The 13195-nt window shown below is 42.4% G+C and overlaps 1 protein-coding gene across 1 annotated transcript in view; it reads left to right on the forward strand.

Annotated features, from left to right (window-relative positions):
* The first annotated feature begins 355 nt into the window (after positions 1-355).
* The window catches only part of GNAI1 (G protein subunit alpha i1), a 92248-nt gene continuing 79408 nt past the window's right edge, over positions 356-13195 (forward strand). Inside the window, exons 1-2 of the mRNA XM_035020446.1 lie at positions 356-418; positions 911-1079. Coding sequence (XP_034876337.1) covers positions 962-1079 — 118 coding nt within the window. The 5' untranslated portion in view covers positions 356-418; positions 911-961. The remainder of the gene's footprint in view (positions 419-910; positions 1080-13195) is intronic.

Here is a 13195-nt window from a genome sequence, read left to right on the forward strand (position 1 = left end):
CACATTTTCTCAAGTTATGAGAAAATCTATCAAAATGTTCTCTGCTTGTGAAAAGAAACGTGAGAATGGATAGAGGGAGGGAAAAGGACAGAAAGAAAAACCTGAAGGAAGTTAACCTCCTAGCCCCCTCCCAGACTTTCCTGTTCCCCACTGTCCCCATCTCTGCTTTCGCCATGGCTCCATTCCCTTCCCAGCTCCCTCTATTCCCACAACCCTGAAGGCCAGCCGACAGAGGTTTACATTTCGAAAACCCTTGCGTGGCTGCCGGAGCTGGGCATGCTCAAACGCCCAGCACTGGCTTTTTTCAGCTTCCAACTTTGGCAGCTCTCCCACCTGCACCGCGAAGGGGCAAGTCCGCACAGATCCCGCGGTGTGAGTAAGCGGGGAGAAATTAACCCGCTCCCACGGAGGAAGCGAGGTAGGGGAGCGAGCCGGGCAGTTCGGCGTTCCGGGGCCGCTTCCAAGGCGCCGGGCCCTCGGGGGCTGCGCGGCGCCGGGGTCGGTGGCCGCGCGGGCGCGCGCGCCCGTCCGAGGCCGTGCTGTCCGAGGGCACGTGCGCGGGAGCGCGCCCGGGGAGGGGTCGTGGAGTGGCGGGCGGGGCGGGCAGGGGCGGGGCCGCGGCGGCGCGCGGACGCCGAGCTCCACCGGGCTTCTTGGGGCTGCGGCGCGGCCACCAGCGGGAGGGCGGCAGCCAGCGTATCCAGAGCCTGAAAACCTGGGACTTCGGGGGCGCTGAGGGACGCAGGAGCGGAACCCGGCCGCGGGGAAGAGCCGCGCGGTGCAGCTCGCTGCTTTGCAGACAGCGCTCTCCTCGCTCCGTTTAGGAAGTGGGTGGGGGTGTTTCGTGGCCGGCGTCGGGAGGTGTTCGAACGCCCGCGCCCGGAAAGAAAGAATTCACCTGTGTTTGAAGGCAGCGCGTCGGACGTGGAGGGAGCGGCGGCGAGCTCTCGCTCCTGGCACAATGGGCTGTACGCTGAGCGCCGAGGATAAGGCGGCGGTGGAACGGAGTAAGATGATCGACCGGAACCTCCGTGAGGACGGCGAGAAGGCGGCGCGCGAGGTCAAGCTGCTGCTGCTCGGTAAGGGCGGCTAGGCGCGTCCCGAGGGGGGGCCCTGGGGTCGGGCCGCGGCTTGCTGGGCGCGGCGCCCCGCGGTGGCCGCCACGGCCCCCGCGTTTGGAACCCAGAGCGGACGTGTCAGAGCCGCCGAGAGCGCGGCTTGTGGCGCCGGGGGATGGTTTCCGGGCGCGAGCGGGGCCGGGGCGGTGCGGAGCCGGGGCGGGTGCTCCTCTCCCTGGTCCCTGCCTCTCTCCTCCCTGGCCGGTGAGAACTCGCCCGCGGTGGGGGGCGGGGGGAGCTTCACTTCACTCACAGGCGTTGGTGTGGACCCCGCGAGGAGCCGAGGAGCGGGTCGCGAGTAAGCCCGGTGTCTCTGAAGTTAGCTCAGCCCTCCGAAGATGAAGGGGGCATTCGCGGCAAGGGGAAAAAAACCAAAAAAACCAAACCACACCACCCCTCCCCCCTTGAAAACCCTTCGTACGCGGTGTCGTGTCGCGCTGGTGCTTTTCCCCTGTCGAGAGTGCCTCGCTTTGTGAAATTAGTGCACCTTTTGTGAGGTTCCGTGGGATCGAACTGTGTCCTTCCTGTTAACTTCCTGTGGCGACTTAGTAAGTGGAAAAGGAGCACTGATTATATTTACCTTGCCCAAGGAAGCAGGCTCTGCTGGATGCTTGATTTTTATTACTGTGGAGACGTGGAAACCATCAAAGTTGGGTAACGTTTGCCCCAGTAGTAGGTAAGGCAGATACTCGAGGGGAGAAACCTATGTGAAAGGTGCGGAAGAGTCACGCGGAAAACAGGATTCTCTCCCAGCTGCCACGGTTTCTGATGAATGAGATTGGCCAGGTACACGGCAGGCTTTTATTTGTTCTTAGTATTGTTCTCCTGGTGGAACGCTATGTGGAGGTCTTTTCCAGCTTTTTGAAAGGAGAGACCAAAAAAAAAAAAAGAGGAAGCCAGGATTCTGACTGAAGGATACATTAGGAAAATATTTACAGCATAAGATTGGTAGATCTGTGAGTTAGGGTTTTCTTTTGTTTGCCCCCCACCCCCAACATACACACTCCGTAGCTATTTAGGTAGGTGAAAGATTTCTTAGAATCTTCGTTTGCACTTCCAGCGATTGCTTTTGTTTTAGAACAGTTGTGATAAAAGATCTTGCACAAACCTGTTTTCAGTAAGCTTCTGTTTCATTGGTTTAATGACTGCAGGAAAAATGGTGGGTTTTTTTTCTCCATTACTAGTAGGCTTAGAAGCAGCAAACTTGGCATGACTAAAAGTAATAATGATCTGAGTCATTTTGCTAGCAAACTGTGAAATAACTTTGCATTTTAAAGACCCGGGTGGCCTTCTTCACCCTTGCCCCCAACATAAATCTTTCTCAGTAATACTGTTTACCTAAGTTTTTATGTTAATAAGAACATATTTTGCCTGGGTCAGTGTATTTTTAGTGTATTGAGCATAGAAGAGACACACCTTGATATGGAAACATGTAAATGTTTCTCTTCTGATGTGGATGTGCTTGAGATAAAAATGAAACAGAAGGAAGCTTACAAACTTCTTTTCTTGCAGTTTCTGCACTCCTGCTCTGATGTATTCTTTCAGTGAATTTTAGTGTGACTCTAGTTTGAGCCAGCCATCCACCATGTTTAAAGCAATTGAAAAATGCTTTAATTAGATGTCTGTTGGAGAGAGATGGACTAGGATGAAGGTCAGAGGAGTTCGTTTTTGCTTATACTCAGAAGAAATCAGTGTTTCTCAACCTTAGCGCTATTGGCATTTTAGGCAGGGTAATTCTTTGTTGTGCAGGCTGTCTGGTACGTTGTGGGATGTTGAGCATTGTAGGATGTTCTTTGGCCTCTACCCATTAGATGCCAAGAGCAGCCCCCTTAACCTTTGATCCTTGAAAATGTCTCCAGATAGTCCCCAAAATCCCCTGGGGGTAAAAAATTAATCTCTGGTGAGAGCCTAGATTAACAAGTAAGTACAGTTGAATGTATAATGTAGAAAAGTAAAAGTTGCACGTCTACAACCAGCTATAGTGAGAGGAGGAAGGTGTAGCAGAGTCATGATTTTCAGAAGAAATTTTGAGATTTTGTTTTTCTATACCACTAATGATAGAAAGATTTCAGAATGATTTTTAAAATTTTTTAGGTAACTGAATTCCTTCAGTTGTCCTTTCTAGCTTTGGTGTTTTGCTTTTCCCCGCATCTCCTCTCTCTGTAGAAATCCCTTTGTAACCCTGTCTTGTTGGCCCAGCTCTCCCTCCTCTTCCTCCTGATCTTACTCCTACATTACCCTTTTGCCCAGGGTCCCAGCACTCTAGTTCCTATAAACAAAATGTTGGCTTATTTCATAAATCTTATTCTTGGGATGTTTCAAAACATTTTTTTTTTCCTAATTTGTCTTTAGCAGTGAAGTTTTGACCTTTGGTTCTTTTTTGGATGTTTAAAGTCGTATGTGTAACTAGCTCAATGAAATAAAACAACTGAGGGGCGCTGGGTGGCTCAGTCGGTTAAGCCATCTGCCTTCGGCTCAGGTCATGATCTCAGGGTCCTGGGATTGAGCCCCGCATCAGGCTCCTTGCTCAGTGGGGAGTCTGCTTCTCCCTCTCCCTCTGCTGTTTCCCCCCACTTGTCTCTCTGGCACGCCGTCTCTCTCTCTCTCACTGTCAAATAAATAAATAAAATCTTAAAAAAAAAACCACAACTGAATCAACTGGAAATACAAAATGGTTTTCTAGGTAATCTATAACCACTGTCACTTCCATTTATATCAGGTCGTCTTCCTCTTTAATTATTTTATTTTTTTTCATCAAATGAATTTTTTCCATTTAAGGAAAACATCCAAAGTATAGTTAAGATAATATATTAAATAGTTCATTGTATTGCATTTTTTTCTTGAGGCGTGTATGTATTGTCTTTCAGACATCTGGGTTGAGAGATTCAGATATGAGATGCACATTATTAGAAAAAAATTTGGTACTGGGTGTCTATTATAATTTAAATTTTTTTGAAAATCAGAGATATTTGACTATCCATATTAGGAACAGTGAGTTAGGCCTTAAAAAAGAGAGGACCCAGTCTAATCATTGACCTAAGGGAAATTAGGTCAGGGTTAGAGTGGTTCAAGTCTTTAGGTTTAGTTTCCAGGCATTGGTATGAGAATAAAATCCTAAATAGAAAAACTTATTTTTATAACGAAAGTTTTCTTTCCATTATAAATGGCTAATTGCCTGAGGAGAAAACATTTATTATTGTCATACCGTTGAGGATGTTATGGTTTATCATTTTTTAAGGGCTGTATCATTAGGTTTTGGCTGTTTTTTTCAGTGAGACTATATTATGCATATGGGCGCTTCTTAAATATTGTTATAATTTTCAAAGATGTAAAGGGTTAATTATACAAAAGTAAAACTTTCATCCATTCTTCATTATTCATCTCACTCTGAAGCTGAGTTTTGAATCTCCTTTACTCCACCTCATTATCCTCTCCACTCATCCTCACAGACAAACAAAAATCCACACCCTTTCTCTTTCTGTAGTTTGTTTTAAATATTATAGGTGGAGTGAAAATGAGGTGAGGGATAAGCTCTCTTCTGCTTGGTGAACATTTTTCCATTGCGACCAGCAACCATCTCTTTCAGAAGCTACATCATTAATCTTTTTGTTCCCTTTAAACTTGTCCTGTGACTTCCTTTGTTGGGCAATTCTGGCATTGCAGGACTTTGGATTTTGCCTGGCTTTAGCTATTTCCTTAGCATTGGCTCAGGATCTTAGATGTCAGGAGTCCCATTTCCTTGAATAAATGGACCTGGTATTTCAACATGGGTTCTGTGCTTCTCCGTCACTCACTTACCTGAGGTTAACAATTACTTTGATAGACACTACAGGTGGTATTAAAGTGTGTTTTGAAAGGGCTGATTTTTCTGTATCTTCTGATTCTCATTCTTAAAATTTGTAGTTTCAAGTTCTCCCATGCCTCTGGCGGCCTAATTCCAGAAGGCTTTCCAGCTTCTGGTCTTTTGCCTCTAGCCTACTCTTCCTATCATGCTAATTCCTTGCTCAGAAACCTTTGTTGACTTCTCCATTGCCTGCGCAATAAGAACTTTCTTCTAGACTCCCTTCCTCCATCCTTATACTCTTCTCCTCAGGTCACCCTCCTCCTCCAGATAGGGACAGTTGGCATATGGCGAAGCATATTGCACTCTTGTTTCTAGTGTTGTTTAGCTGTGGGCCCTGCCTGTTTCTCTGACTAGTGTGGACACTTTAGGGGCAGAATCATTGTAAGTTGTACTTGTATCCATCCCTAACAACCATTTACTTTGTCATATGCTTAAGTAGTTCCTAATTAGGTTAATATCTAGTGTAGAATTAGGACTTAACCTAGAATATAAACCATCCATTTTAAGTATTGATGGGAATAATTATCCAGCCAAACAAAGTAAACCAGAAAGGAATATTAACAGCATGTGATGACCAAAATAAGCACATGGTATCTAAAAGCAAATTGGTTTAAGAATTCTTTTTGATTTTTATGAGAACCTTTCACAGTCCTTTATATTATTTGAGAAATGAGAGAAAAATGACAGCGGATATTCATTGGAGGAAAGTCTGCTATGTTGCAGTTGTTATGTCATTCCTTACATTTTTTTTCTTTTGTACATCTCATTTTGTAATCTTTATTTTTGGCCTCTTTTAACCATAAATAAAGAGCATGAGTCCTGTTAAATTTATCAGTGATAGGAAATCTAATGCCTGTGTTATAGGATTTAGTAGACGTTTGGAAATATAATGCTTGTCTTCTAGGATTTAGTGGGAGATGTTATTTAAACCTGAAAATGATTACTATGATTTTTTAAACAAAAAGTGAGCATCCAACCACAATCTTACTGTTTTTCTTACGTGTGCCTCAGCCTCGGAAAGTTCAAGCTACCATAGATTCCCATGGGAGGACCTGAATGTATTTGTTGCACTTCTGGGTCACGTATTTCCTGGTCACCTGTTCTGGCCTGCAGCTACCCAATGTGTGACTTCCCACAGTGTGACATTGGGGAAGCTCAGATCCCAGATGGCATTTGAGCTGTATGAACTAAGGTCAGCAGCACCTTAGTTCTGCTTAGCCTTCTGTCATAACTTGTTACATACTAATTAAAAATCTTAGCAGAAATAAGGCAAACATCATTTTAAGGTGGATGTTCATTCCGTAAATGTAGTGGCTTTTAAACAATGTAAAATATAATTAACTTTACGTTCCTGGAGGTCGGAAGTCCAAAATGGGGTTCACAAGGCTAGAATCAGGATGTCAGCAGGGCTAATTTTCTTCTAAAGGTCTCAGAGGAGAATCTGTTTCTTTGCCTTTTCCAGCCTCTATCTAGAGGCTACCTGCTTTCATTGGCGCGTGGGATCTTTCTCCATCTTCAGAACCAGCAGTGGCTGGTAGAGTCTTTCTCTTGTAGCATTGATCTTGTGCTGGTCCTTTCACTTACAAGGACCCTGTGATTACATTGGACCTGGATAATGCAGGATATCTACCTCACCTCAGGAGACTTGTCTTAATCACATCTACACAGTTCTTTTGTCATGTAGGGTGACATGTTCTCAGGTTCCAGGGATTGGGACGTGGGCATCTTTGGGAGCTATTACTCTGCCTCCCACAGTCTGCCCTCTGGCTGCTAAAGATTTATGTAAAATGCATTTACCGAATTCCAGCATCTCCCAGAGTCTCAGCCCATGAAAGCATCAGCACTGTGTCCAAAATCTCATCCAGATCTCATGATCTAACTGACTTTGGGTGAGATTCTGGATATAATCCATCCTGTGACAAAGTTCCTCTCTACCTGTGAAACTTGAGAACATGTCATCTGCTCGTATAATATAATGGTGGGACAAGCACAGAGTATCCAGTTATAGGTCTTCCTGTTCAGAAAGAAAGTGGAAGAAAAAAAGGAGTCATCCAGTCCCCTGCACTGTCCAAACTACATGAGGTTTCAAGACCTGGGAATAATCCTCTGATCCTGCTCCACCTTCCAGGTGCTGGACTCTGCCCTTCCTTTTTAATGAAAGGTAGCACATGTTTGCCGCTGAGTAATTTTATCACCCGGTTTCTTGCCTGTAGAATTCTTGTGACTTGACAGCATTCTTTCATTTTGGACTCTCTTAATTTATCTTTTTTCCTTTCCTGTTTTACTATAACCAGTAAGCAAGAAAACAGCGTGTACCTTCCAGCAGTTTGCTTGGAAATCTTCTCATCTAAATACCCAAGTATATAGCTTCTACATTTTGTTTTCACATAACCGTAGGACATAATTCACTTAAGCTTTCTGCCAGTAGGTAGCAAGGATCCCCTTTCTGCCAGTTTATAATAACATGTTCCCCCTTTACATCCAAGTCCTTGCCAGCACCACAGTTAAAATCTGTATGTCAGCAGCATGTTCATGGCAATGAAAATATTTTCTGGTATCTCATGTTTTCTCTAATATATGTTCATATAGGTGTTAACATCTGTATTTCTGATAGCGCGTTGGGAGCAATCCAGGCTTTTTGTACCTTGTTCCTCAAAATTTCAGCCTCTGCCCATTGCCTAATTCCAAACCCATTTCCACATTTTTAGTGTTTTTTTTGTGGCAGCATCTTTGATATCTCATGTATAACTTTAGAGCATGCAGAATGATTTTAACTTCATTTTCTTCAGTCCTTTGCAACTTATGTGACTATCATGGTAACAGCAAAATCACCAGTTTCTAGTGCTTCATATTGAACCCATGGTATTTCACTCCAGACATAGTGTTAAAGAGTAAGACTTTTATTTTTGTTTGCGTCTGCTTCAGTGAAGTTCTTCCTGACCACCTAAATTTGTCTTCCTTCCTCTCTCTTCCTAATTATACCATTTTGAAATCATCTTGTGCATTTACTTTTTTATTGTCTGTTGTACCTCTTGTTGGGGTTGGTTTCCTCAGAGCATAAATCCAGTCCGACTTGTTTATCATCTAATGGCACAGAGTAGTCCTTCCATAAATGTTGATTAAATGATTGACTAGTTAAATAATTGAACATTAATTTTGACTAATAATCTTTTAAAATGAAAAAGTTGATACATTTTTCTTGTTCCTTGGATAATTTTAATGAGTTTTGGCCCAGTGTATTCTCATTTATTTCTTTTATATCTTGCTGGTTAGCGTAACTAAAACCTACTACATTATTATTCACACTCTTCTAAAAACTGGAGTTAATTTAGGATACCTAATTCTTGTTGCATGATCAGAAAGATATTATGACTCTTGGGAAATTAGGTGTAGAGTGAAATGTGATTTTTATATTTGCATATTCTGGACAGTTTTTTTTTTTTTTTGTGGACACTTTTTCAACAGGATTGTTGCATTGGTATTTCACATGTTATTTGAGTGCTTTCTTAAAATGCATGCGGTCATACGACGTGGCATCAAATGAATTCTCACAAGGGCGCCTGGGTGGCTCAGTTGGTTAAGCGACTGCCTTCGGCTCAGGTCATGATCCTGGAGTCCCGGGATCGAGTCCCGCATCGGGCTCCCTGCTCGGCGGGGAGTCTGCTTCTCCCTCTGACCCTCCTCCCTCTCATGTGCTCTCTCTCTCTCATTCTCTCTCTCTCAAATAAATAAATAAAATCTTAAAAAAAAAAAAATTCTCACAATAATATCTTTCACAGCAGGACAATGAGATTGTAACTTTGGCTTTCTGGAGCCAGTAGGGTGCTCAGAAACTGACCAAAGTCTGTTCTTTATGTCTTGCCTGTCCTTATGTGGCAAGAATTATCATTGGTGGCATTTGCAAAGTGCGTTGTTTATTTTTGGTTTTGAGTTATGCCTTAGGTTTACCAAATCCTTACGAGAATTTACGATTTACTTAGGGAAATAAAATATATACATAAAAGTAACTCCTCATAACAGCAAATAGGGAAGAAATGGTATAATAATTGATACTAGGGGAGGTGAGCTTCAACATTGGGGGTCTTCATTATTGATCATAGTTGAGGGTGGAGGTCATGGACCTCTCAGAAGTTACTGTGGTTATAAATCTGTCCATTTCCATGCATTTCTGAGCTTATTTTTTGATCCTGCCTGGCTGTAAGATCTGTATTATATAGAAACCTGCAATCTAGAAGAGACTTTGCTATCTATAACTTTGTTTTCTTACAGTCTCCACATAGATGGAATTTTAGCCCTCCAAAGTTTATTTAGCTTTATCCAGAGACTCTTTACACAGGGAAAGGCGATTGACCTACAACTCTGGCAGTAAAATGTTTTCCTTGAGATCTTGGACAAGTTATCCTAATTCTTTAAGCTTTAATTTTCTTTTCCATAAATTCTGGATAATAAATGTACCTACCTCATAGGGCTGGGGGACAGAGTAAGCTAATACATCCAGAGTCCTTAGAATAATACATGGCACAGAAGTTCTTAATAAATATAAGCTGTTATGATAAATACTTGAGAGACTCTTTGGAGTCAACCCTCCCTCTCTGTCTCTTTCTAGTTTGATCCATTTATGGTCATAGATATTAAATCCTTTTATTGGCTCTTGTTAGCAAAGGTATGTACATAGCAAAGATATCAAGAAGTATAAAATCAGTCTTAATTACTAATTTCTGATCCAGCCATGGCTTCCTTGTGGGACTTGGCATTCTGTTAACAGTATCCCCATTGGAAAAAGACCAGGTAAATATCTGTGCTGTTAGGAATTTTAGAGAGAGTAGATTTTAAGTAATTGGAAAACTTTACAAATGATTTAAATGTAATTTTCTCTCCCTTTTATTACCCATTTTTAGAATAAATGTAATAATTTCCTGCAAACTTTCCTTTTATCTTTCTTGAAAATAAAACAAGGCTGTTAGTGTAAGTTATGAAACATTATTTGAGTTGACTCAGATGAATGTGCCATTTCTCTGGGGAATTTATGATTACTTCCCACAAATTTTAAAAACCTTTTATGAAACTTTCTGTACTGATGACTCAGATTCCTAATAAAACTCCAAAATGACCATGAATTTACTTTTAAGAGAGAAGTAGCATCTCTTGAGAAGTGGTAGTAACTTTGATGTAGAAACAATGAAACATTGAATCTGTGATAGTATTTGTCTCTTTTTTTTTTTTAAAGATTTTATTTATTTATTTGAGACAGAGAGAATGAGAGACAGAGAGCATGAGAGGGAGGAGGGTCAGAGGGAGAAGCAGACTCCTTGCTGAGCAGGGAGCCCGATGCGGGACTCCATCCCGGGACTCCAGGATCATGACCTGAGCCGAAGGCAGTCGCTTAACCAACTGAGCCACTCAGGCGCCCTGGTATTTGTCTCTTTTAATAGTATTTCAGAAGAGTCTCTTAAAGATTTAGCCTTGAATTACCTGGAATTTCTTCTGTTTACTTTGCCTTTCTAAGGCACAGTCTAAATTTTTTTCTAGTAATTTACTTATCTAATCTATATTGTAATATTTATTGTTTGTTTGGGCACATGTCTTTTATTTGACAGCCTTTCATGATATTTAAGAAGCATGGGAACTGTAAGTAAATGGCCCCTAAGATCAATATAATGTAATAGGAATTAGAAAAAAAACTGCCTTCTTATTGGTAGTTCTGAAGTTAATGTAATTTCAAGAGTTAAATTTATTTCAGTGCAATTTAAAATTGATCGGAGTTTTCACAAACTGAGCAGTCAGTGTAATTGGCAACAAGATCAAGAATTCTAGGCAAGCGATGTGCTCTGACTGTAACCAGTCATCAGTCTGATCAGTTAAGTTGCTGGAACTGATGAGCTGGTGCTCATCAAGGCCAGTGCTGTGCACTCCCACTCACTCATCCTCCCCTGCCTCCCAGAACCTTCTGTCCACCCTGGTTCTCTCTGCCATCTTCACACTTCTCTAAAGACTCCTGCGTCCTGGTCCATAAACATTCTCAAGTCATGCCCAGCATTAAAAATAATAAAATCCAAGCAAAACTGTCCATGCTCTCCTTAAATCATTTTAAATCTTTCATTTTCCATCTAACCTTTTCAAAATATGAGGCTGCATTCCCATTTTTACATTTTCACTTTCCATTCGCTCTTTAAATTGCTTTTTATTTAAAAAGTTATTTTTCAATTATATAGGAATATTGAGAAATACAACAGGCACTCATGTAATCCATACAAATATATTTTTTTAGAGAGAGATTATCTTATGGTTAGTCTCTGTCTTCTGGATTTTCTTTATAATTAGGTCAGGCTTCTCATTCTAACTTCCTGTCTCTTAACTTTTCTCCAGGTTTTTTTTTTTTTTTTAATCTCCTTATCTTTTTATGTTACTTATATATTTTTTAGTTCACCTTATCTATTTAGCAATAAACTAATCTGCCTTTTAACATATTGAGTTTTTAATTTTATTAGTAGTATTTGTATTTCTAGAAACTCTAACCTTTTGTAAATAGTTTATTCTATTCTTATATTTTCTAGCTTTTTAAAATCACTTTCATCATACCATACTTAATTCATAGTCTGTGAAAAATTTATTATATAAAGTTCTTAGGATTCACATATTTGTAGGGTCTTGACTGTATTTCACTGTAGGTAGATCGTGTCCTCTAGTAATTTTCTATTGTGAGCACATATATATATTTTTTTAAGATTTTTTATTTTATTTATTTGACAGACAGTGAGAGAGGGAACACAAGCAGGGGGAGGAGGAGAGGGAGAAGCAGGCTTCCTGCGGAGCAGCGAGCCAGATGCGGGCGGGGCTCGATCCCAGGACCCGGGGTCATGACCTGAGCTGAAGGCAGATGCCCAACGACTAAGCCACCCAGGCGCCCCTATTTTGAACACATATTAACCAGCACATTGTCTTTGTGAATCCTGTGCACCCCAGGTTGGCTGTAGCTTTCTTCTTAGTCTCGTGGGGTGAGGGTAGAGGGCAGGTTTACTTTACTTACCTTATTAACACAATATTCCAAACGGAAGGCGCCATCTCTCATCCACTTACCCAACCACTTCTTCCTTCTCCCCGTTGCCTCTGTTTTGGTTGGTGGCACCACGATCCTTGATTTCTTATTTGCTTTCACACTCAGTCAAAAGGTCCATCGACTTTGTTTTCTAAAGTTTTTGCTTATTTTCCTTTCTCGCGTTTATCATCCAGCAGTGTTGAACTTAAGGTTTCCCTTCATTTTTTTTTTTTTTTTGCCTCTCGCCACTCTTTGCTCGTGTGGTCTCTGCTTAGCACGAGGGGTATGTGCGTGTGCGCGTGTGTGTACGTGTGTGCGCGTGCGTGTGTATGTGCGTGAGCGTGTGTGGTGGGTTGGCTCTCCCAGTACTGTTCTGGACTTCCTCATCAATTCCCATGGTGCCCCTGTGCCTGGCAGCCAGTTTTTTTTCCTTGCCTGCCAGCATGCACTGCTTATTGGTCTGTTGTGGCTCATTTTGTTCACAGCCAGGATGGTTTCTCTTACGGTCTTGTCCCTCCTTTGTATCTCATGGATGCTATGGATCTCCTGATCTGTTTTTCCCGGGCAGCCTTTTGCTGCAGAACCAGTGCTGGTAGCCAGGCTCTTTCTTGGCTGCCCTGAGTGCTCTGTCTTCTCTGGTCACATCAAGCATGTGGAAGATGATCTGTCCTATACATTTCGCAGTGGTGCTGATATGCCATGGCGAGATGACCTCAGATGTTCCTTCTGCACAGCCACACTTCTCCACCAGGCTGTGTGGATGTGTTGCTGCCTCGGTGGCTTTCTTCTCCCAGGATCTCACATAGACCCTCTGCCTTGAGCAATCTCTTCATCTTCTCTGAAATACTGGTCACCTCTGCAACCGTGGCTCAGAGAGGCATATCAAGATAGAGGTGACTCCCGGCCTCTCTCATCCCTAGCTCCTTTCTGCCTTTGCTACTAGGCCACTGATGACCCTCTGGCTGCCAGGCTGACGGTCTCTGCCATGCGATGCCTGGAAAGTAAACCACTTGTGCTCATCCATTTTCATCTGATGGTACTAAGGCACCCCATCTGCCTCTTCTTCCATTATGCATGTAAATGCGAAGGAGAAAAAAAAATGGATCAGTAATTTTCAAAATATTTCCAGCATTACATCTGCTTTTGTTCTTTATATTCCTGCTCTGAAGTTAGGTCTTTTCATACTTGTCCTTTTTG

Source organism: Mirounga leonina, unplaced genomic scaffold (genome assembly GCF_011800145.1).
Source record: "Mirounga leonina isolate KUSES-001 unplaced genomic scaffold, KU_Mleo_1.0 Mir_174, whole genome shotgun sequence".
Lineage (NCBI taxonomy): Eukaryota > Metazoa > Chordata > Mammalia > Carnivora > Phocidae > Mirounga > Mirounga leonina.